The sequence below is a fragment of the Eulemur rufifrons genome, chromosome 7, assembly GCF_041146395.1.
Source record: "Eulemur rufifrons isolate Redbay chromosome 7, OSU_ERuf_1, whole genome shotgun sequence".
Taxonomy (NCBI): Eukaryota; Metazoa; Chordata; class Mammalia; order Primates; family Lemuridae; genus Eulemur; species Eulemur rufifrons.
The window spans coordinates 75,375,531-75,402,835 of NC_090989.1; the positions used below are offsets into that span (position 1 = coordinate 75,375,531).

General features: G+C 36.3%; 1 protein-coding gene across 1 annotated transcript in view; it reads right to left on the reverse strand.

The window, feature by feature from the left end:
* LPP (LIM domain containing preferred translocation partner in lipoma) overlaps positions 1-27,305 on the reverse strand; it is a 645,020-nt gene that overhangs the window by 240,188 nt on the left and 377,527 nt on the right. Inside the window, exon 8 of the mRNA XM_069472792.1 lies at positions 9,415-10,098. Within this exon, the coding sequence (XP_069328893.1) occupies positions 9,415-10,098 (684 nt within the window). The remainder of the gene's footprint in view (positions 1-9,414; positions 10,099-27,305) is intronic.

Sequence of the window (27,305 nt, forward strand, 5' to 3'; positions counted from 1 at the left end):
TAACATTTTGTGTCATTTGGATGGGATGGATGCAGGATTAAAAATGGGGTTTCCTCTGGTAAAAAGTATGAATATCATCTATAGTAACTTTATTCAGATTTATGTTAAGGATTGCATGTATGAACCATGAAAAACAAATGACAGCTAACCGACAGATCCATAAAGAGTACAACTAGCACATCTAAACCTCATCTTTCCTTTTTCTCAATAATCTCTAGATGTGAATGAAAACAAAGAAGAAGTCCATATTTGAGAAAATATAAGTATACCAAATACTTATAAAGACTTAATAAAAGGGGGACTATTACCTTGAATTTAGATTCAGGGTATACATAATTTCAACAATTTAACTCTTGATAACAATGTGTATTGAATCTTGGGTTTCAAATATTGTTAAATAATATATGTTATGTCTTCCAAATACAGTTTATTCTCTAAACTGCTGGGCCCAAGGAATATTTTATGTGTGGATAACTGTACAATGAGCTAACACATATAAACACATACAACTATGAAAGGAGACAAGCCCCATAGAGTGAAAAGAACATGGGGCGAGCAGTCGGAAGACTGAAATTCTCATCCTCTCTCGAGCATTTGGTATCGGTAGGATACTAGACAAGTTACCTCCAAACATCTTACAGAGTTTTTCCCATAATAAAGTGTTTTGTAAATTTGATAAGAGACTGTAAAAATGTTAAATGTTACCATCACATATTTTAAAAATGTAATTTTAAGTTAGCAACCTTGTAAAAGTAATCAAGTTGTACTTTTTGAAGAACATTCCCTGAATTCCAAGGATGAAATAAAGCAATCACTGTGTTATTTGCTAAGAGTATTTCTAAAAGTTGGGTTTTCTATATTCCAGAAAATAAAAGAACTAAAACAACAAGTAAAGCATTGTTTATTGGATGATGGCACTTTGGGTACTGTGCTAGTTAAAAATATTTTACTTTCACTATAAGATACTTCCTAATACTCTGTGTGTAAAATATTTCAAAGTTTTAATATTCAACACTAATTATACATCAGTGATGATTAATTTTTTTTGTTTGCTGGGGAAGAGAACAACTGTAGTCTCTCCTATGAAATAGGACCATACGATTGTGTGCGGCTGGCCAACACGGAAACGAGGTTCCCAGAGGAATCAAGAAGTCAGGCAGTTGTTTTGTTACAGAACTTAAATAAGACAAAACACCAGTAAATTGAAGTTCTCTCGCTCTAAACACAAAGCATTGCATATTGCCTGAATCATTTGTTAAAATGATTTGTTTAACTTTACAAAAAGATTACAGACCTGGGATATTTTTAAACAACTAAATAAATCTATGAAAAAGATTAGATAAATAAAATGAATAAATAATATTCACAGACATTTCTTCGTATATTAGTATAATACATCCATCCTGATCACTTCTAAATCAGGAGGGAGAGATTATGGACTGAGTCAAAATAACACAGAGCCTATGAAGAAGTCTGGAGAAGCTGTCAGACAGAAGGAGGAGCACTAGAATAGGAGCCATCACTGTTGGCTTACGAAACTGGTGATAGAGTCCTAAAGATAGGAGATAAAAACATTTTGGCAATAGCTATTATTACACCTTTTAAAGCTTATTTACTTCTGACCTCACCTGTCTTGAACTATTCTTAACCAATGTAGAGAAGAACTGTGGTCAATAAAGAAGAGATCGTTTTCCACTCAAATGTGTCACTTACTGATTGTATAACTCTTAAGTGATTATAACTCTTCAGACCTCAGTTTTCCCCTCTGTAAATTTAAGGGGTTATGACCTAATGATTCTGAAATTTACTTCTGTGTCTGACAGTTTTAATAGGCCAGTGTAGGAGAGCGGAGAGTTTCCATTTTACATCCTTAAGATTTGTAGCATAGTGTTTCTTCTGCAATCAGGAAGCAAATCTTTTAAATACAGGAAGTTCATGCATAGACCCTTATCCTTAAAGGAAAAAGCAACTGAATCAATAATTTGTTTGCATATGAAATGAGCAGGTAGCAAAGCCTAAGGAGTCTTATTAAAGAAGTTAATAGGCTGGATGAGGTGGCTCACCTCTGTAATCCTAGCACTCTGGGAGGCCAAGGTGGGAGGATCCCTTGAGCTCAGGAGTTCGAGACCAACCTGAGCAAGAGCGAGACCCCGTATCTACTAAAAAATAGAAAGAAATTATCTGGACAACTAAAAATACATATAGAAAAAAAAAATAGCAGGGCATGGTGGCGTGTGCCTATAGTCCCAGCTACTTGGGAGGCTGAGGCAGGAGGATTGCTTGAGCCCAGGAGTTTGAGGTTGCCGTGAGGTAGGCTGACGCCACGGCACTCTAGCCTAGGCAACAGAATAAGACTCTGTCTCACAAAAAAAAAAAAAAAAAAAAAGAAGTTAATAGAACACTTAAATTTAACAAGGTCACAGGATACAAGGTCATCATACAAAAATCAATTGTATTTCTATATACTAACAACAAATGATTCCAAATTGAAATTAAAAAATAACATTTACAATAGCATTCAAAAATAAGAAATGCTTATGGATAAATTTACCAAGGTATGTTCAGAACTATGATACACAGTCTGGAGAATTAGTGAAGACATAAATAAAGAAAAACACCATGTTCACGCATTGGAGAACTCAATATTGTTAAGGTATCAGCTCTTTTCAAAATGATCTATAGATTCAACACAATCTTAATCAAAATCACAGCTGGCTATTTTGTGGAAATCAACAAGCTAAATTTTCATGCTAAAATTTATATGGAAATGAAAAGGCCTTAGAATAGTCAAAACACTTTTGAAAGAGAACAAAGATGGAAAACTCACACTGCCTGATTTCAAAACCTACTATAAAAGTCAGTGATGAAGATAGTATGGCATTGGCCTAAGAAGAGATTTGTAAATTAATAGAATAGAATAGAGTCCAGATAGACCCAAATATATATGGTCAATTGCTTTTTGTCAAAGGCATCCAGGTAATTCAATGAGAGAAAACATCTTCAACAAACTGCATAGGAAAAACTGAAATATTCCCATGGGGAAAATAAATGTTGATACATCTCACACCATACACAAAAATGAACTTGAAGTGAATTATAATCCTAAATTTATAATGTAAAACATCTTTAAAAAAAGCATAAAATGGGGCCAGGTGTGGTGGCTTAAGCCTGTAGTCCAAGCTACTTGGGAGGTTGAGGCAGGAGAATTGTTTGAAACCAGGAGTTTGAGAGGCCGCAGTGAGCTATAACAATGCCACTACACTCTAGCCTAGGCAACACACCCTGTCTTTAAAATAAAACAAGGAAAAAGAAAGAAAGAAAGAAAGAAAGCAAGCAAGCATAATATAAAAGCTTTGTGACCACAAGGGGCAGGAATATCTAAAACAACAAAAAGTATAAACTATAGAAGATGAAATTGATAAATTGAACTTCACCAAAATTAAAAACACCTGCTCTTTAAAAAAGTACTACGACATTTAGAGTAGTAGAACAATAGCGAACCTGAGAAATTATCTAGCTACTTTGAATAGTGAGTTACTGACGTGATAACGCTTGTGTTACTGAGGCAACTAAGTTGGTTTGGCAGAATAGGTTTTGGTTTTGGTGTTTTGCTGAACAACCTGCTAAATTCTAAAATAAGACTTACTTTTTAATTTTAGGTGGACAAAGAGAGTTCCTTCAAGCATATTCATTAAACAGGACTGTTTTAAGTACCATGTTACCTACTCCAGGGGGCACAGGGTTGTTCAGACACAATCTCAATCCCCTAAAAGTTACAGTATAATCTATGCTAGGGCATAGATTGGTGGGATACAGGTACACAAATGATTCTAGTATAGTAAGAGCGTAAAAATATTCAAAAAGAGGATGAAATAACATACAACTAAATTTTAAGAAGAGGAGAAAGTTTCTGAGAGAAATGAACACTTTAACTGAATCTTAATGGGCCACCTTTAATAAATATTTTTAATTATTTTGGATGTGCAAATATTTTATTTATTTGGGGCAGGACTGGGGAGGCATTCCAGGAAGGAGGAGTTTGGTGAACAAAACCATAGAGATGAGAATTAGCTAAAAATATAATTTAGAGGCTGGGAGCCAGAATGCTCAAAGGGGTTGATAAAACTGGAAAGCCAGTCTGAGGTTTCAATGTATTCCCTAACTGGCTAGGAACTTGTTAAGTTTTTTGAAAAAGGCAATTAATGACAAGGCTAGAGCTGAACTATAGAAGATTAATCTGGTATTATGGGTAGGATATACGGGTGTGGAGATGGCTAAAGGTAGAGACATTAACTAAAAGGCCATTTCAATGGTTCAGGTGAGAAATGAGGACAAATGGATTCTGTTCTAAGTGGGATTTAGATAAGGAAATAGATTTGAGACTTTGTAACAGTAGAAAGAACCTCGGGACAAATTGTGTCTGGGCGATGGGGAAGAGGAAGTGTAGCTGCAAGGCACTAAGCCTGGGTGCCAGGCAGGGATTTAACAGGTGCTTCCCCTCCAACAGCTGATCTCATCCCCACTGCAGGACGAGTGCCTAAGCCCACTTACATACATGTCCACGTGTACCATGGGTCACAGCAGAGCCACATTCGATGGTGCTGCTGCGGAGCTCCTCCTCTCCAAACACCAATGCAGGCCAAGATTCAGTGGTTTGCCACCGGTAAAGCACAGAGATAATCTTCAGAAGACCTGAACTGGAGGTGTGGCTCTCCCATGACCTTAAATGAGTGACTCTCATCACTGAGCTTTTGAACCCTCATCTGTAAGAGAGAGATAGAAACCTCTACCTGGGCTTAATGCTCGTACATTTTGTGAGATTCACAAAGTGCTCTGAAAACTGAAAAGTCTTGTGCAAAGAGGAATTACTGTCACTGGCCTCCTCCACAATCTCTTCCATTCTCATCTTCACACATATCCGGGTATTAGCAATTGACCTGAGGCATGCGTCTGCATCCATCCCTCTGCCCACCCTAAACATCTCTTCTGTTTTTGCTTCTCTGATCCCAGACATGAGAGACATTCAGCACAGGGATTACCATAAAGATATTAATAATTCTCTCCAAAATGCTAGCAATTCTTTGCAGTGCATCTACTATATATGTCCTTCTCCTCCCTAAAATTAAAAGACACTTAAATATTCTGATATTGCTGGAATGTTCGAAATGCTACTATATCAACATTCTCAAATACTTTCTTAATCTTAACAGAAATCACAGGTCTGGGAGTCACTTCCGCACTGACCCCAGCAGTTCATTACCTCTACTCTGTTCTCTGAACCGTAACATACCCCCACACTCAAAACTCACATAAAGAGCAGTGACCTTTTCTAATGCTAGAGAAGAAAAACTTTGTGTTAGATTCACTGAGAGATGGTTAGCTGATCTTCAAATTCTCATCTTCCTGAAGGATTTTTCAAAGAAATTGTAATATCAGATGATTTCAGAATTTAATCTAACCTCCAAACCAGGTGGCATGGGACTCTCCAACTTTTCTGGGATGCAGAGCACCAGTGCTTTCACACACTATGTGGCAAATATCTGTCCCTTTAACAGAACAGAGGCTGACACAGACTAGGTGTTATGATAAGAAGTGGGTGCTAAAGTTGCCTGGCCACTGATTTTTACACCCGGGAGTCATGTGCTGTCTCCAGGTCCTGGCTCTGGTGCTGTCAAGCTGAGGCACCTTATCTGAATATTAGAGAAAATAACACAACCCATCTCACAGGGATGAAAAGATAATGCGCAGGACAAGAGTTCTGTGAACTACACAGCAACGTGCAGCTAATATTACCTTTTATAAATCAGCAAAGAGAAAAGATTCCACTGCATCTATAAGAGGATTACCAGTGAAAACAGTTCTTCCTTGTACAGACTTAGTATAACAATATTTCTCAAGAAATTCAGCTCAGATGATACAGGAGACAGATTATGGCCCACTGTAGCATGCGAATTCACTGCTCAGCACGCTATAGGAACACAGATATAATCATAATCCACTTAAACTTTGCAGGTTCTAATTTTATTTTATTTTATTTATTTATTTATTTATTTTTTGAGACAGAGTCTCACTCTGTTGCCCGGGCTAGAGTGCTGTGTCATCAGCCTAGCTCACAGCAACCTCAGACTCCTGGGCTCAAGCAATCCTCCTGCCTCAGCCTCCCAAGTAGCTGGGACTACAGGCACACGCCACCATACCAGCCTAATTTTTTCTGTATATATTTTTAGTTGTCCAGCTAATTTCTTTCTATTTTTAATAGAGACGGGGTCTCGCTCTTGCTCAGGCTGGTCTTGAACTCCTGACCTCCAGCAATCCTTACGCCTTGGCCTCCCAGAGTGCTAGGATTACAGGCATGAGCCACCATGTCCGGCCTCTAATTTTTATTTTTTTTTTTACTTTCTTCATTTCTTCCTTTTCTTTCTTTCCTTTCTCCTCCTTCTTCTCTCTTTTTTTTATGTTATTCTATGATATAGGAAAATTTAAAAAGCTCATCTCAAATATAAGAGGGATTTATGTCTTTCATCACTTTAGACTTTTTTCTTAATGGCTTAAATGCCAAACTCTTAAAAAATTGTCAATGTAATAAAGTATAATTGTTTTAAGGCATGAAGGTAAGTTTTCCATCAGTGACTAAAAAACTAGAAATAAATGAAAGCCAGTGGAAAAGTTGCATAATCCTCATTTGGCAATTATTCAGCCCTTGGAAATTTCCAAGCCCTTTTCAATCATTAATTAGTGAAGATGATGTTCCACTTTACTGAGGTTGGAAAAGTGACATAAAGAGGTCTAGAGGTCTTCCTCAAACTGAAGGAGGAATGTCAAGAGAAAAACTGGGATAAGAATTTGGAGCTCATTTCTCAAGTTAGTAGTCATAGTGCTAAGCCAAACAGTCAATATATGGACAAAAAGCGCCTCTGTGCACAGGTGCAGTTGAATACTGCAGTGTTCTGCTCAAAGGCCAACTGTGAAGGAGCCCACCTCTTCATCAGCCAAGGCCCCCACAACACACACAGAATTTATCTGTAGCGTCAGCAGCCTCTTTCTCCTTTCCCAAAGCACAGATGGCTAAATATCAACCTCTAAGCACTCTTCTTAATAATCACAGCAAAAAGTACATGATTTGATTTTCATTTTTAAAATGCACAATCAAATATGATGTGAAAACACATGACACTGTTGAAAAACAAATATATCAAATTTTTTTTAAAAAATGACATGAAATCTACTGATATCCAAAATATGTAATAATGTAATAAATCATCTTGAATAACTACCTTATTCAAACAAGAAACAAAATAAAGTTACAAAGTGTCATGTTTTCTGGTAAGTGGTTAATAAAAATTCATTCTACCCCTCCCGAGTAGGTTGGTGGGGACAGACCAAATGCTAGTGATGGGGCTGGACCCAACATCTTAGATCCAGCTCTGACAGTGGGTGCTGATTCTTTTTCCCCCACCAATGGATTGGTTCCAAACGCTGAAGAGGGACTGTCCAGAGTGCCAAGTGACATAATGGGAAAACAGAACACTTGAAGACTGGCTCAGTCCCTCTCACCAGAGTATTCCCTCCAACTAGACACACTTTTGTTTTCTCTCATGTCTGGTACCCCAAGTGGGGTGACAGGCTCCGCTAACAACTCTGACACCATCTCCTTTCCTTCGGTCAGCCTGCTTTGGACAGAGCAAAATTGTATACATATTTGAGCTTAAATGCTAACGGCAATTGTCCCAATCTAAAGTCTTATTTTTTATTGTAATCTTCCATGGGGAATTTGTTGTAGTTGTAAAAAAAAGTGTGGTATGGTTGAATAATCTCAATTTCTCTGAACCGGTTGCTTTGGGGGCCAGGAAATGATGCAAACATACTGTGATGTTAACAAAGGGAACAGGTGGTCCAGCTTGACTATTTGGGACAAACCTTATTTAAGTAACAAATAAAAAACCTTAATAACATTTCTTTTCATAAAGAGACTTTAGAAACAAAAAGTAATGTTTAAAAGCATTTAAAATTTTAACTTGGAATCTCCGTATTGGAAAATGGTCATGGCTGGCCCACATTCATGTAATGGTCATACATAAGGCTCATGGATTCCTTCAGCTCCTCACAGGTCCCACCTGTTGGAAAGGGCTCTGTTCCTCTAAGGAATCTTTAATCCACTTGGGATAACCATTAACAGAGCAGATACTCTCATGTGAGAATAATGGTTTAGTAAATACCTTATCAGGAAATTTCTTTATACAATGGTGAATATAAATAGATCTTTCTGAAAATTGACAATCTTGTCAAAAACATAGAAAGAATTAAAAAAATATAGTCTAACCTTTTACCTAATCCATCTCCCCAAATTATCGTTCATCTTCTAGCTAATCAAAGGCTCTCAATTTTCTGATCTCTCATAGCTCTAGTAAAAAGGATAGGAGGGCTCTGTCCCAACACAAATGGCTGGAAACTGGCTCAGTTTCACCATCTCACCCCTTCCAAGCAATTCTCATTGATTCCTCTCACGATGGTGGGAGGAAACAACATTGTGTTGGTTTCGGTACTAATGAAAAATCCAAGTTATAGTGAGTATTTACATGTAGTATTGTATCTTACCTATTCAGAAGAAGTAACTGAGTATGTTCACTTAAAAGGCACACATACTGACAATTAAGTCAAACAACCAAAAAAGAAAACAACAACAACTGTCACTCCTAAAGAATTTTTAAATCTCACTCAATAGAGTTAAACCTGGAAGATCGGTAATGTGAACAAACAAGCCCCATTATACTGTAGTCCTGTCAAAGGAAACTAGCCCGGTGTCTGTATTACCTTAGCCCTGCTTAGCCTCACCTGTCTCCTGGGTCCTTGGCCATTTGTTCTGCCCCAGCAACCACTGTGCTACCAGTATTGCTTAAGTTCTTGCCACTTTCACATGGGCACAGCCTGACAGTAGTTCCCCTCAAGTTTGCCCTGCACACCTCTTACCTACAGATTCCTGTTCCTGCTGAGGCATGAGATGCCATAGACCTATTTAATGTCCAAGCAAATGCAAAGTGTGGAGGAAGTTCCTGTGCCATAGAGGGAAGCGCTGACCAATAGGAGGCAAGAATTGGAAAGTCAGTTATTTTCCCTTTCTCCCTCAGAACTGATTCTCCTGAAATTCTATGGTTCATATGGACTTTTGGAAGATGATCCTTCAAGATTGAGCAATCCTTCAAAATTGAGCACTTGGAACTAAACAGTAGTCATAACTGGCAACATATTTGCAAATAGAATCTTTCTCCTTTCATGCTTCACTCTTGTTTCCCTGAGATTGTATTTGCTAAAGAAAAAAGTAGCATATACACTTTTGCCTTAGGTTTTGCTTTCAGGGAAGGCAGACTAAGACAGGCACCCTCGTTATTCCTGTCACTATGTTAATGAGTTTCTTACCTTTGGCTGCAGTGGTGGGGCACAGGGGGCTGAAACAGGATCTGTGATATAGGTCTTCTTGGGACCAGAGGCTGGATACATCGCAGCAGGGTTCTGATTCCCTACTCCAGGAGGAGTATACCCTGGTTCCTGCTTCCAGGTATTTGGGTGACCTTGTTGACCATAGGTAGGATCAGAGTCATTTCTGCCCCCATAGCCAGGCCCCGCTGCACCATAGGCTTCATAATGGCGTCCTTGGTTGGGAGCATACCCATACCCAGGGTCAGGCTGAAGTCCTGGTGGTGGAATATATGCATAATCTTTGCCTCCCCGGGTTGAAAGAGGGGGATACTGCCCAGAGACAGGAACTGATTGAGTGTTATAGCCCTGGGGCCCCGAGCCGTAAATTTGTCCTGGTAAAGGGGCAGCCATGTAATTAGGGCTAGGCTGGGCTGACTTCACTTGCACGCTGAAGGTAGGTCTTGAAGAGGTGGATGCCGTGGTGTAGGAGGCTGGGACTGGCTGAGGTTGGGGTTTGAGTGTTCCAATTGGAGCCACGGGTATGGGTCCAGCCTGGGGTGTAGGCTGCGGTTTCAACGTAGACTTTTTGGTTGCCGTTAGAGGAGGTTGGTTTGGGATGACCATTCTCTTGTGCCCTGTGACTGGGGTAGAAACTGGAGGAGAGGCTGTTGAAGTAGTAGAGCCCTAAAGTAGAATAGAAAATAAAAGAAGACAAAGATTATTGCCAATGAAACAAAATAAACATACATGAATGATAAAATAAGTGCTAATTATTATTTATGTATTAATATGTAAAACATATATAAGGCAAGGTCTTGCCTTCAAAGAGTTCACAGACTAATACAAAAATCAGTTGTTTCTGTGGACTACCAATGAACAACTGATAAAGGAAATTAAGAAAATAATTCCCTTCACAATAGCATCAAAAAGAATAAAACACCAAGCTCATCTAAGGAAGAGAAGACATGTGTACTAAAAACTACAAAACATTGATGAAAGAAATTAAGACACAAACAGATGGAAAGTCATTTGTGCTCATGGATTAGAAGACTTAATATTGTTAAAATGTCCATCCTACACAAAGTGATCTATAGATTCAGTGTAATCCCTATCAAGATTCCCAAATGTCATGTTTTACAGAAATAGAAAACAATTCTAAAATTCATGTGGAGCCACAAAAGACCATGCATAGCCAAATCGATCTTGAGAAAGAAGTATAAAGCTGGAGGCATTAAAACTCTTGATATCAAAATATATTTTAAACCTACAGTAATCAAAACAATATGGTATTGGCAGAAAGACAGACATACAGACCAATAGAACCAATAGAGAGCCCAGAAATCAATCCATGTGTATACGGTTGATTGATTTTTGACAAGGATGCCAGGAAAACACAATGGGAAAGAAGAGTATCTTCAACAAATGGTGCTGGAAAAACTAGATAGCCACATGTAAAACAGTGAAACTGGGCCCTTATCTTACACTATGAACTAAACATGGATTAAAGACTTAAATTTGTAAAAGTCACAAGACCTGAAACTGAAACTTCTAAAACAAGACAGAGAAAAAAAAGCTTCATGACATCGGTCTTGGGAATGATCTCATGGATAATGATATCAAAAACACAGACAACAGAAAACAACAATAAACAAGTGGGACTATATCAAACTAGAACACTCCATACAACAATGGAAACAATCAACAGAATGAAAAGACAATCTGTAGAATGGGAGAAAATATTTGCAAATCACATATGATATAAGGGGTTAATAACAAAAATATTTATGATCTCAAATAGTAATAAAAGACTAACAACTGGTTAAAAATATGGGCTAAGGACTTAAATAGACATTTCTCCAAAGACGACATGCAAAAGGCCAACAAGTATATGGAAATATGTTCAACTTTACTAATCATAAGGAAGTGCAAATCAAAACTACAATGAGCTATCACCTCATAGCTATCAGGATAGCTATATAAAAAAAAAACATAAAAGATAACAAGTTTTGGCTTGGATGTTGGAATCCTAGCACACTGTTGGCGGGAATGCAAAATAGCGCAACTGCTATGGAAAACAGTATGAAGGTTCTTCAAAAAATTAAAAAAAAATAGAACTACCATAGAATCTAGTAATCTCATTTACTAGGCATTTACTCCCCCAAAATTGAAATCAAAATCTCAAAGAGATATTAGCACACCTATGTTCATTAAAGCACTATTCATAATAGACAAGATATAAAAACAACTTACATGTTTATTGATAGAAGAATGGATAAAGTACATGCTTGCCATATGCATACGGGAAATACCAGAATACTATTCCAGCTTTAAAAAAGAAGGAAATTCTACAATATGCAACAACATGGATGAACCCTGAGGATGTTATGCTACGTGAAGTAAGCCAGTCCCAGAAGGACAAATATCGCATGATTCTGCTATGTGAGGGTATCTAAAATAGTCAAATTCATAGAATCAAAGAGTTAAATGGTGGTTGCCATGGGCAGGGAGGAGGATGAAATGGGGAGTTACTGATCAGTGGGCATAAAGTTTTAGTCAAGCAAAATGAATAAGCTCTACATGCCTGCTATTCAACATTGTACCTATAGTCAATAACAATGTATCATATACTTAAAACTTTGTTACAGAGCAGCAAGTTAGAGAAATGTAATGTGCTATTTTGACTTGAGGAAAAGGGAAATTGAGAGCCTATTGAAACAGAGAGCAGACATACAAGAGGCACACCTCGTCTTTTCTTGTCTCATGGCCACAGCCAATTCTGATTGGTAATGTAGACATCCACTCAACAGTTATTATGCATTAGCTCCTCTACAGACTATAAACTCCTGGGGGACAAGGAGACATACACTCTCCATCCTAGGATCCTACCCTTCCCCATTAACCTAACAGAGCTGCACCTGTTGAAGATGCTTAGAAAATGACCAATATCATATAACAAGGACTGCTACAGAGATTAAAGTCTCAGAAAATTATATAGCTATATATATATAGATACATATACATATATCTGTATTTATAGATGATTATATCAGTAGATTTTTATATATATAAATAATAGATAAATAATCTGTATCTATAGATTTTATATATCTGTATTTTTATTTTCAAAATATGTGAATTTCGAAGTATCTGTTTTTGGGGCAAATTTTACAGCTGCAGCAGAGTAATTTTTAAATGTGCTTGATTTTCAAAATAAAAATGTTAAATCATGATAAAACTTCAAAAATTCCTGTAAAAACAAAGATCAAATGAAATGCCAAAAATAAATGCTTGGAAGCACCAAATAATTCAGTAAGTAGAAAAGATTCACTATGTATTTAATTGAATATGTGGGCCAGGAGAATGTTGGCACAGTGTTCTTTAATCATGAAGAACATAAATAAATATGCTTTAAAATAATTCCTGTTCTTTACCCCTTCCACTTCCAATGCAGTAAAGCATGTAAAATTGCAAACGAAAAAATATATATAGCTAAATATGGTATTTTCAAACACATAGTTACGATATGTAAAATATTCAGAAACATGCCAGCATGTACACAGAAGAATTCATAATAAAGTTGAGGGAAATCTCATCCCACAAAGAGAGCTCTTATTAGTGAGATATTTCCTAGAAGAAAGCAATGGCTCCTGAAATTATGCACTGATGCTTTAATTCAAAGGCTTTAGGAATGCTAAAATTGTGCATGCGTGTGTGTGTGTGTGTGTGTGTGTGTGTATGTGTATGTGTTTGCCAAGAAAGAGGGAAAGAGAAATTTGTGGAAAAAGTTGCTTCTAAGAAGTCAGGTCTACATTAATTCTTTTGTGTTTACTTTATGAATGCTACTGGTTTTTAATTTCAAAGTATGTGAATTTTTAAGTATCTGCTTTTGAGGGCAGACTTTACAGCTGCAGCAGAGAGCATGCCTATCATTAGCCCAGTTGCTCAGTCACTGTCTCCATTTATAGTTGGGTTTGTAAAGTGTTCAAAATAGGAACTCTGGGTTTCTGCTGATCTTGAGTCATCAAAGAAAAGCAAAGTTTTATTCCCTCTTTCATTCAATTCCATCTACGCTGACTTTATGACTGACATGGTTGACTAGAAAAATATGACCTTAAATTTTTTTCTAGGTTGAAACTGCCTTTTCTGTGATCTGTTACAGAAAGTTGGAGTCATAACTGAGTTATTTCTTTAGTAATATCTTGAGCATATATATTTTTAAATAAATTGTTTAATGAGGAAACTATAACTGTTTCTATTTGGTCCTACTGGAACCACCTTCAATCAGAAGGGAAAGGCAACTCCACTAAGACATAAACATCTAGGCTGCTTAAATTACAAACATAAATGACAAGTTTGCCTCTAAAAGACTAGGATCAAAAAAAAAAAAAAGGAATAAACAGATAACTCTTTATCCAACAACTTTCTGTAACTTAACAGGGAACTAAATATAGAATTACAAGATCCCTAGGAAGCTATATTTGTGACAAATATGTGTAAAAGATAGCTATGAGAGTCAGGATCCCAACAAAAATGACAGCACACTCAAAAGTTGATTTATACAGACATGATGCACACAGCCCCGTATAGGTGTAGAGGAGCCACAAGGTACAGAGCAATAATCCCGGGCTAGCAGAGGCAGAGACGTCATCTACTGTAGGCTCCAGGCAACAGAGCAGTTATTTAAACTTGGAAAAAGAGAGTACTACAGAGGACAGAACCTAGAGAGGACCGTGACCCTCCTTGGCAGGCAGCTGGGACTTTATAACCTGCAAGCCACAGTCTATCAGTGTCTCTCAATGGAGTACAATCATCATCTTGGGTTTGACCGTCATGTGCTTTGCCCTCAACCTGTTAAATGATAACAGTGTCTCATACTCACTGTGACAATAAAAAAAGGGCCCCATTCATTTCTAATCTCCCTTTGGTCAGTAGGTGGTTTATTCTCCAATTGAGAACCACTGAAAGTAAAATGTTAACCAAATGTCCCCGGAAATTTTTTTGATCTTTATCTCTGGATCAACCTACATTACCAGAAAGCTACATATTTGCATCAGATAGAATTTTATATTAAGACAAATTAAGTACTTTTTAAAATTTTTATGTGAAATTGCTACTGACGACAATAGCTAACAACATTGCTCAATTGCCCGTGAAAAATGATCCCCTTTATCTGACACTGGACCTCATTCCTTCTTTCTCTTTCTCTATGCATGTCTCCAGGACCATGCCCACAACTTGATATACCGTTCTATGTTGTTAGGACTCTCTGAATTTCTGTCTACACTATTCATATGTATTTAGAATAATAGGCCCAAATACTCAACTATTTCATGTGTCTACTTGGATGTCTCATATGCTCTTCCGACTCAACATATTAAAAACTGTTTTTATCATCTTTCCTGACCTTGCTTTTCATCTGGTTTTCTCATCAACTCAGTTGGTGCTCAAATGAGAACACTGGGAGTCATTCCTGAGCCTCCCTCATTTCCCATTCAAGTACTAACTCCTCCTGATCCTATCCCCTAAATAGGGAATTCCAAAGTTCTCAAATATGTCCACGTTTCACCATTTCTACTGCTGCAATCCTATTCTAAGATGCCACTTTTTTGGTTTTCACCAAGAATTCTCCAACAGCATCCAAACTGGTCTCCTAGTTTCTACTATTGTTCCCCTTCAATGAATCCTTCATTTGACAGCCAGCGTGATTTCTTTCAAATGCAAATTGACTCACATTCCTTTTCTGCTTAAAAGTATTTTAACAAGGATGAACTCAAATCTTCCTCTTCTAGTTCTCCTTGAGTGACATGTCTGCCACTCTCTTACATTGACCTTCCTTCATGTCCAACGTGCCAAGCTCTCTTACATCTCAGAGATTATACCCACATACTTTCCAATTATCTCTAAATTCTGTGTCCAGTTAATTTCTAGGAATCCTGTAAGTCTCGAACTGAGTGTCAAGTTCTTCAGAGAACCTTTGCCTGAATCCTCCAGCAGAGTGGGAGCTCTCCACTTCTCCCCATGTGCACATATCACACTTACATATGTCTGCTTCTATAGGGGTAGGGAATGTCCTTTTTGTTCACTTCTGCTTCCCCAATGGCTTAATCATCATAACACACAGTTGGCATTTAACAGGTATTTGATGAATAAACAAATGAATGTTAGTATCCCAGGATAAACGTATTTATTTTGTCAGATTATAACTAACCATGCAAAATAACTATCTCATTTCCCATATAGACTTGACAATCAAGAAATGGTGATAAATTCAATGCATGCTTAATTACAATAATCTCATTAGTCTCTCCCTTCCTCTAAATAGTTTAATGGATTTACTTGTGGGATGTATTGATACTATTATTTTTCCAAAAAGCATTTGAGGTGCTAATTTTCATTTTAATGGTCAAACTATATATGTAAGTTCTACCTGATGCTGACTCAAATCCCCTCTAGAAATAGTTAACAGACAAGTTTTAAATAAACTTACTAAGAAAGGAAAGCGACTAATGCATTTTAAAATAATTTTTAACAACATGTACTGAAACAAAATATATTTTGAATTTACTGCCAAGTAATCATAATACCACAAATCCCAGAAATTCAAGCCAAATTATTTATTCAATAAAAATTTATTGAAAGTCTGCCATGTGTCAGGCACTGAGCTTAGTTACTCAAGCCACAATAAGACAAAAGAAATCATAGTCACTGTGCTCAGAAAATTTTGTTATTCAGTATTTTGGGCAAAATATGATGTCAAGGAAAAATGATTTCTACTTAGAAAATTTCCTAAGGTAACAAAGGGAAAGTAGACAAAAATTACAGATCTACATTTAAACAGCAACACAAGACTCAAAACTCCTTCATCAAATTTTAATTCTAGCTATACAATGAAATCAAAAGCTGCTTAAAATGTTAAGTGAAATGTTAAATGAAAAACACAATGTGAAATCAATCATTTGTACAACACAATTGAAGCTACATAAAGTATTATTTCCATATGGACAAGGAATACGAAAAATATGGGAAAGCGATAGTTGACTTGTTACAAGATTAGGATTATGAATATTTCAATTTCAATTATGCTTTCATGACAATTATTTACGGTTATTTGAAAAGACCTGATGAAATGTTTTTTATCAACTCTCCATTTGTCTGGTTACCCCTACAGCAGGAAACACTAACTTAAATACATATTGATAACAAAAAATGCATGATAACAGGAAACATTTATATAGCATTTACTTTGTGTAAACATTTTGTGTTGAACATAATTTATACATAATCCTCACAACTATTCTTGAGGCAGAAACAATATTATTGTCCTTATTTTCCAGAAGAAGATACGTAAGCACAGAGAGATTAAGTAGCTGCCCAAGGATACACAACTAGCAGGAGGCAGATCCAGGATTCAAACCCAGGTAGTCTGGCTCCATATTTTGGAGTTTTAAAAACCATCTATCTCTCTCAGGTAATGAAACAGTGAAATGGGTCACATGTTAAAAAAAAAAAAAAAAAGAACACAAGAGGCCTCCCCAGTCTATCTACAGTTTTCCTGTTTTGTAGAGACAGATGATCAAGATGTAGAAACAGAAAAGTATTTCTATCCTAGAAGAAAAACAACTAAGTAAGTGGCAGGACAGACAGTAAATGATCCTCAGTGTTGGTATGTGGGAAAAAATAGAGCGACGTAGACTGGGTAAAACTGAAGAGTGCAGACCCTGTCAAAAGGCAGCAGCTGTACCATGCTGCTGATTGCTGCCACATGGAATATAGATCCAGTATTCCTCTTCTGACTTTAAAGCTTTGTGTGAGTGTGTGTGTGTGTGTGTGTGTGTGTGTGTGTGTTTCTAATAAATACTAGAGAGAAAGCAAAGAATTTCTGCAGACCAAATGCAGTGCATAAGGTGCACTTTGCAACTTTTGTTCTAAGTTATGGACACTGGCAGATGGAAATATCACCATGGAGGGTGATCAATGCAATTGAAGGGTTGTGCACTAAAACTCTGGAGACCTAGGGGGGGAAAAAAAATCCAGCTTTGACACTGTTTCAAGTTGAGTGACATTGGAAAAGCCACATTACTTGTCTAGACTGGCTCTTCATCTGAACAATGAAGGAGTGAAGACTCCAGTTATTTTTCTCTTTCCGCTTTTTAAATAAGTAGTCTATTTCTTCAAATAAAAATATTTCTATCTAACCCAGATAAAAGGTTAGCTGCACTGGTCGAGCCACAAGGCTGAGGGGCACCCACATGTTGCTTGCTCTTTTAATACTCTTCCTCTACCAAAGAAGATATACTGACATTCAAAAACCCAGTGAGTCCAAGAGTAGATTCTGAACACTTAAAATATTCAGAATTTTAATGCCCAATAAGAGCTTGATCTCACTGTCAAGCATTTGTACCAGGTAAGTACTTAATAAATAATGGCTGAATAAATAAATAGAATTGGTTTCTGAGTTCGTACAATGGGGAAACACGCAAACACAGCTAACCTATTTTTAGTTATAATAAAATGCCTCACTTAACTACTTGTTTTTGACTTAACACAAAAATTACTTCATCATTTTTCCTAGCCCTAATTTTGCTTCCTTGAGTCGTCTTGCTAATTATCGTTTATGATTCAGGGTTCAGTACCCACAGCTTCATCCCTCGCCTAACTAGGCCACCTGTACTGTCCATTTGATCGATGACCCCACGAGCTGGAAAACAACCTAACAGATTAAGAGTGCAATATATGAACATACTACTATACATTTAGAGAAGTACTTCTCAAATCCAGCTACACAACACGATTCATTTAGAGCTTTTTAAATACAAATTATTATAGACAAACCCACTCAAAAAAGTGAAATCTGGAAATTCAAAAGGAGAGCGGTAGATGATTCTCAGTTAAAAACCAGAGCTCGGAGGCACGTTTTGGTATCATTGGTAAAGCTCAATAGGGAGTCTTACCTGGAGCTGGGGGCTATGAGGGATGGGATGGGGTTACTCCAGCTGTCTTCAAAGGACAATATTATAATTTGACTTAGGAACTAAATTAATGTTTGTATCTATAAAATCCTTATGGGTGATCCGTGGGGTAATTTGGTGATATGTAAGAAAGGGGCAGGGAACCTGCGGCCTCAAGGCCACACGTGGCCCTCCAGATCGCCAAGTGTGGCCCTTAGATGGAATCCAAACTGCACAGAACAAATCTCTTTATTAAAAGGATTTTTTTTTTTTTTTTTGTAAAATTTGGATTAAGTCAAAAGGCTACACTCAAGGATCCAGAAGGCCACATGTGGCCCCAAGGCCACAGGTTCCAAACCCAAAGAAGGGTCAGAGATGGCATAAATGTTTAATTTCAGGAAATATTCATGGTGATGTACTTTTATAAAGTGAAAGGTCATAAGAAATTTAAACAGTGGATACATGGGAATTTTTTAAATAAATTAGGGTATATTCATACAATGAAATACAATACAATCATTAAAAACTATGCAATGAAAATATTTTAAAACACATCAATAATCCAAGAATTCTACTTCTGAGTATATACCTGAAAGAACTAAAAGCAAGGATGCAGATATTTGTACATTCATGTTTGCAGGGATGCAGATATTTGTATACTCATGTTCTTATGTTTATAGCAGCCTTATTCACAATAGCCAGAAGGAGGAAGCAACCCAAGTGTCCACTGATCAATGAATGGATAAAGAAAATGTGGTATTTACATACAGTTAAACATTATTCAGCTTTAAAAAAGGAAATTCTGACATGTTACAACATAGAAGAACCTTGAAGACATTATGCTAAGCGAAATAAGACAGTTACAAAAGGACAAATACCGTATGATTTCAATTATATGAGGTATCTAGAATACTCAAATTAATAAAGATAGAAAGTGGAATGGTGATTGTCAGGGGCTGGGAGTAGGAAGAACAGAGTTACTGTTTAATGGGTATGGCATTTCAGTTTGGGAAGATAAAGTTCTGAAAATAGATGGTGGAGATGGCTGCGCAATAATGTAAATGTACTTAATGCCACAGAACTCTACATTACAAAAATGATAAAAAGTAAATAATAAAAAAGCATCAATAATTGTATATGCTTTAAAGTCAGTTTAGGAATCCTAGCACCCCAGGAGGCCGAGGCAGGATTGCTCGAGGTCAGGAGTTCAAGACCAGCCTGAGCAAGAGTGAAACCCCATCTCTACTAAAAATAGAAAGAAAAATTAGCCAGGCAACTAAAACTAGAAAAAATTAGCCAGGCATGGTGGCTCATGCCTACAGTCCTAGCTATTTGGGAGGCTGAGGCAGGAAGTTCACTTAAGCCCAGGAGTTTGAGGTTGCTATGAGCTACGCTGACGCCACAGCACTCTAGCCTGGGTGACAGAGCGAGATTGTGTCTCAAAAAAAAAAAAAAAAAGTCAGGTTAGAAAACATTGTTTTACAACTGTCAAACAATATATGCATCTATACTTCACAAAAACATACATAATAGCTAGAAGGATTTATTCCCAAAGTGATAACAGTGGTTATTTTAAGGGAGTGATTTTTGGGTGTTCTGGATACATTTCCTATTTTCCTAAGTTTCTACTACAATCACACATTACTTTTTTAATCAAAGGATGAAATACATATTATATAGAGATAATATATATCGCTATATATTTCTTACATAAGAAATGTTACTATTTATATGTATGAATATATATTTAAAATAAGAAATATATACATTATTTAAAAAACCAAACACCCCCCAAAATATTGTGGTATTCCAATGCATATGTGTACACACATAGAAATAAAGAAAAGAATATAGCAGAAAATTAAAAATGGCTTAAAATTCTAAAAGGTTAAAATTTTGCATTATATGATGCAATTAAGAAAAATTTTTGTTTTCATCTTTGTATTTTTCTGTACTTCCAACATTAAAGAAGAAAGTAAACTTACAAATAGTAGCTGACACATGGTGATGAATTAAAACAATCACAAACATTACGCTTAAAATAAAAATCACGTGATTTTAATTAGTACCACTGAGTTCAAAACATTGCTGCCAATATAGACATACTACTAATACTTTTAGTCCTCGATGAATACACAAACCACACTCACACCCATATATCTTCAGTCCCCCATAGAGTTCTTGTCAGAGAAATGCAGACATAAATATCTTACTTCTCTGCAATCTATCAGGACTTATTCATTTCACAGCACTGTGCTCTGCAAACACGTACTACACAGCTAGAGATGGGTTATTCTTAATAGCTTCAAAGGCAGAAATAGCACTAACAATATGGTCTGGTGTGGTACTCCAGAATAGTTTTTGTCCTAGAAGACACCAATGCCAGTATGTAAAGTTGTTATCTCAAATATAAAATCAAGTCAATTGGAGCACCTATATGCTCCCTTGAAAATCTTCATTTTCTATTCCCTATTAAGCAGAGAAGCAATAATGCAGGTGAGGATCTGCACTCACATGTTCATGAAATTAGCATGTCATCATGTTAAAAGCAAGTATTCGGCCCTCTTCCCCCAAATAACTTTTAAATGAGATGGAATGTCATTAGTTTAGAACTTGAGAGGTCTCCAAGGCTCCTGTTTATATAAATACCCATGGAGTACACTTAGTCCCTAGCATGTATATTGGTATATAAATACCCATACAGTACACTTAGTCCCTAGCATGCATGTGTCTGGCATTGGATAAAGTGCCATTGTGATGAGGGTTAATTCAATCTGAGCGTGTTCTATAATCTAGTGAGAGAAGAGCCTATTTGTACAGCAAGCGACCTCATTCACTGAATCATCCCCTCAAGGGCTCAGGTACTTTTTTCCAATCAGGCCATGAGTTTAGTGAAAAATACTGAAAGTTGAGCCAATTAGTCAAAAAATAATAAAACCTAATCCCAGAGAGAATAGTACAGGTGCATTTTTATATGACTGGTAGCACTGGAAGTTGGAATAATTCTATTGGTGAGCAAAGTTGCAATGAAGAGCTATTAAAATGCTCATAACTTATGTTAACTATTTACATTAAATAAAAAAATTAGAGGATGGTTGAGGAAATCATGGTACATTGATCTAACAGAATGTTATGCAACTGGAAAGCAAGGAAACATGAATTCAAAATAACAGTCTATAAAGTAAACTAAGAGTGCATATGTATTGTGACAGAAACTATGTAAATCAGATATTTTTTAAGATTGGTAGGTACCTCAAAGACTTTAGCAATGTGACTGAATGTTATAAATATGGTCATACTATTTTTTTTCTTCCCTTGGTTTTGGAAAGGTTGTTGATTCTATCTACTAATTACTTGCGATGCTTCCAGTTCTCACTATTAACTTATCGGTGCCCTAGTCCAGTCCACTATCATTACGGACCTAGTTTACTGCAATAAATAAATGAATATACACAAATATAATTTTATCTGGTTTTTTAAGAAACTGACCACTTATTGTCCCCTAGTACATACTCTATCCTGCAACTAGATATTTGAAACCCAAATCTGATCACTGCCTTTTTAAAAATTTTCCAGACCTTCTGTCATTGCTCTTATCATAAAGTACAAATTCTTTCCTGATAGAACTATTTGGCTTTTTAGCATCCTCTCTGCCTTCCCTCTATATGGGATTCAATGCTCCAGCTATCCTGTGGTTACCCTGACTTAGAACATTTTCCAACATGCTACCACCTCCCAACTCTTAACCATTCATCCTCCAGATTTCAAATGAAATGACACTTCTGGGAAGCCAGCCCAGATCCTCCAAGACTAGTTAAGGTGCCCACCATTAGTGTCTCTTTAACAGACTGTATTCCCCTTATGATAACCCTTGTCTATTGTTTTGCAATTACTTCTTTAATGTTCTCTTCCCCTATAAGCTCCATGTGGGCTGGGACTTTGTCTTTCTAGTTCAACATTCTATTTTGAGGGTCTAGCAAGCAGATTCTCCATAAGTTTTTGTCCAATTAATGAAAGTTTTTTCAATAAGGTGTTATCAGAATATACATATCAAAAAATATATATTCCAATATATACATATATGGATATAGAGAGAGAGATAGTTAATAAATAAAACAATAATGGCAATAGTTGGCTAAATTACAATTTCCCCACATTCTTCCTATTCCCCATCAGCTTTGTGAAGCCAAACTCTTAACCATTCATCTAAGAAGTATTTAAATATGATAAAAAGTTCTTTAATTTAATGTAATTTTAAAAATTCAGTTAGTTTATGCATTTTGGGTTTTTTAGCTGTAGGTTAACAGGAAATGTGAGTGTGGTTCAATAGTTTTGGTTATAATCAACTACTATATTCAACCAACTATTCCAGTCAATTACTTCTACTCAGAAGCCATAAAAAGACAAAAGATGAATAAAATTGGTGAGATTTCTTCTCTTAGGAAACCCCCAAAGTTCTGTAGAGGTTTTTCATTGCTACAATTTAGCACGTCAATGGTAGAAATTAAAATATGACCACCTTTGATACAGGGTCTGAAAAGAGTTATTTGGGGCAGAAATTGTCACAAAGAAATTTTTGAGAAGGAAGAAATAAATTTGTTTATGCATAATTGAAACAAATAATATTCTTAACAGAATCATGGGTTATAAGAGCTGAATGAAATTTGAAGGTCATAAATTTCAACCTTCTCCTCAAGGAAACAGGTGTTAGGAAAAATCTGCCCAAAACAACAAAGTCTTGAAAGGGTCAGCATTAGAACTCAATTTTTCAGACTCTTAAAACCAGTCTTCCTACCATTACACCAGAATGACCAGACTTATTAATAAACCTACAACAACGTAACAAACCCAGTTTTGGCGTATGGACACCAGACAGCAGTGGATGGAAATCACCAACAAGGCTCAAATGGGGACAAGTTGGGTTGCTCTGTTTTCATACAGGGGTTTCCAAAATAGTAGTGGAATTCAGTAAGGGAAGCCACCAGTGTGAGCAAGTGGCTATATTTGCTTCAGTGGAAACAAACAGACCCTCATTCCCATATTTCAAAAGGAATTTGGGTGACTGAAAGAAAGTAAAAAAAGGAATAGTTAGTGTGTTACAGTCCTCAGAGAATTCCATGAGCAAATTTTGCTAAGACCTAGCAAACATTTCAAATAAAATATTGAAAGGACACCATATTTAGAGCACATTAAGCTTATAGCAAAGTCACTAGCTGTTTGCTGAGTTTCTTTCTTTTTGCAGAGAACATGCTCATTTTGAAATGAGTACTGTATTATTACGATTTGAATGTACATCGGCTACCTTATATAGTATATAGTGGAAAAAAGTTTTTTTTCTTAACGTAATTGTTCTCAGAAATGGAGGCTGTCTGTCCACTTATTGTAGATGGATAAAAGGACTGAATCACAGAAGGGTATAATTTCTATGGAGAGAGCATTTTTGCCACAGAGTAGGAGGAAGGGTAGGAAATGTTTTCATAAAGAGAGACTATTAGGGACAAATAAGAGCTCTATTCACCAAACCTGTACACATCCCTTTATCCTTGTAAAACAAGCTATGAAAGCACATAATGAGTAACTGCAGCAAAATTACTCACATTCTAACTTTGCATAATCGCTAAAATGCCTCTGGTTTTTAAACCCTCCCCCCTCAACAATTCTACACTCTTAAAAAATTTTTTTTTAAACCACAGCACAAATGGTTACAGCAAACGAGTGTACCAGGCACATCTGCTGTTCCAGAAAGAATTCACTCTCCTGTGCCAAATCCACGTCTATCGGAAGAAATAAAAATAAATTGCGAGCAGGTTCAGCAAATGCCCAGATAAATCCTGCAATGACCACACGGGGTAGATTCATTTCTGGTAGTTGATGTGTCCTGAAAAGGGTGAGGCGAAGGAGGGGCGATCTGGAAGCAAAGGTCTCTCTCACGCCTGTCTTTGTCACTCAATCACTGAGTACACAGTTAAGGTAGCTTCTTTCTTGATTTCCTGGGGAACTATTTGAAAAATAAGATTGAGCATAACCTCAGAGGTGAGGGGCAATTGGCAACATGTTTTGCAATTTGATGGGAGCAACAAAAGCCCTTGTCGGAATGGCTCCACAAAACACTACTTGCTATTTTGTGTATTTATATTTCTGAAAGCTTTGTTGATAAAGCCTACTTGATATTTTAGATCATGCAGCACAGTAAATGTCCTAGAATCTGGGATGGTAAAGAATTTGTGTTTTCTCTTTTCTAGACACACATTGTTAGCTGGAAATCTGAGGATGGCTTATAGGAAAGAGCACCATTATTTTGAGCACGGTGCAAAGTGACCAACCTCTGTGGGACAGCGAGGGAATGCTGGGTAGGCCAAGGTCAAGGGTTCAGCACAACCGCTGAAATTCTCATCAGCTGGGGATACAAATGGCTGACAGAGTTTAATCATTTGGGACTCATTACTCAAGTGGAACTAACTTTCTTCTAAACGTAAAAAGAATTAGTTTGTCCCTCTCTTTTTAGAATAGCAAATATTAACAAATTCAAAGATAAATATTCTTTGGGACACAATTTGAAATTGGGACAATGAGGTCTGAAAATCCTGGGTCCAAACAAATATAATGTTCTTCGGGTCTCAATTTCCTTTTTATAAAATGAGGGGATTTGATTGAAAGAATTCAAAGATTCCAGGTAGCTTAAGGTATCTAAGAGATGCCTTTGAGCTCAGATAAATTCTGATACTTGAGGTCCTTTGGAATGGCATATAAACTGAGACCTGTATTACTCTGACACTGTTTTCACTATTTTTATAAACCTCTTAATCTGTATATGTTACAGGAAGTTTCATCCCCTTATGCCACATAATGTTATAGGAAAATAACAGGATATAAACTTGTACATATAGCATAATAAAGTCCAATATGTGAATAAGAAAAACAAAACAAAACAAAAACTATGAGTGGTAAGTATGGGTAGTAGGAAGTCAGATATTTTGTTCTTTTTTCTTTCTTCATTTTCTTTTATAAAATGAGCATGTTACTTATATTTAAAACAATGTAGCTTTATTTACAGAGAAAAACAATCATATCTCCAAATATCTTTTCCTTTCAGAGAACACATTGCATTTTCCTAAACCATCCCAAGACAAAGAAATGAGATGTTTAGCTGACTCTAAATTTATGACTTTAGAATTTCTTTTTGAAAAGTGGTTTTTTTCATATAGTCATTGACCATATACTGACCACCTTCTAATTACCAGGGATTTTGTCAGCTACTCGGTGAAAAGTGACTGTTACTGGCGTCAGTGAATTCAAGTATAGTTAGGGAAACAGGCAGAAAACTAGTGGAAATTTCTCAGATTTCCAGAAGTCTGACAAAGTCTGTTTTGAACACAGTGCTCCACTGCAACTTATTCATTTTTTAAACATAGAGTTCCAGCCAGCCAAAGAGCACTAGCTTAAGAGATGGAGAACCAGGGTCCTTCATTCTACGCTGAACTACTGGATGGCTTGAGGCATATTCCTGTCTTTGTGACTCAATTCCTTCCCCTTTAAGGTACTGGCTAAAAATGCTTCATACTTCACAAGGGCAGCTGAATTCAAACATTTTCAACTACGCTGCTTTTTCTTAAATATATATCAGACAAATGTTATGACCTAGGTAATTCTTATGCATTCTCAAGTTTGAGAAACATTGTTCTAAACTATAATACTTAGGAGGAGGGACTATGTTTTATTCTAATATTTCTCTCTCCAGCCCTTCATAACACTTAGAACATTAGAAAAAGGTAGCACAAAGATTAAGCCACAGTAAGGCATCAAAATATCATTGAACAATGAATGAATGAATATAATTATGAAGTTATTCCCCATTTTCATATTTTCTCTATTTAATCTGTGTGTGTGTGTGTGAGAGAGAGAGAGAGAGAGGGAGAGAGGGACCCTGTGGATTCTAGGATAATTGGCATTACAGAAATATAAGGACATAATAAAAGGCATCAGCTACATCATTAGGTGAGAAAAGGGAAATATATAATAGAAAAAAAAAAAGAAAAAAGAAACACCACAAATGAACCCAGGTATCAAAGGTGTAATCTATAGAGATTTTCATTCTATTGCTAGATTTCTTCACTCTATGCCCCAGAAGCAAAAAATTTAAAAAATTTTTTAAATTAAAAAAAAAATAAGCAAACTGTACAATTTCCTATGGATACTGTTCATGGAATGGTAGAAAACAGAACTATTCAAGAAGATATTTTACTATTATAAAAAGATGGTTTAACTTTATATTTATTCCTGTATCTTAATGGTTTTTAATGATGTTTAAACGAAATGATACATCATTCACTGTTTTGTCAGTGAGCTAGGCAAGCCCTCATGCAATATATAGTTTATTCATTACAACAATGACACTCATTGTAGAAAATATGGGAAGTATTAACAAAATTAGTAAAGAAAATAAAAAGCACTCATAATTCAAAACTTTAGTGATAGCTGTTAAATTTTGTTAACCTTATTCCCAAGCACTTTATGTCTATGTATATTTGTGTCTGCATATGTGTATGTGTGCATGTGTGTGGTTGATATGGATGTTAGTGTTTAAATGTGAACCCTGTTTATATGCAGTTTTAGATCTTATTTTTTCATTGAACATTATGTCATAGATCTATTATAAATTTAAAAATTCTTTAAAAAAGCTGTTTAGAGTGTGGTAACCAAGTAGTCAATTTGCTTTAACAGAAACATACACTCCAAGGCAATAATCTCCTATTTACATGGGAGATTACACATTTAATTGCAAAACCAAGACAAGGATGCAAAGCATTAAGATTTTTTCCAGTGTCCTGAATTATGCTATGCTCTCTTCACAACGTAGTTTGTTACTGATAACAAACATTTGAGGAGGTGCAATGGTATATCAAAATGCCAGGCATGCACTTCTAACAAAATGTCAACTCCTCA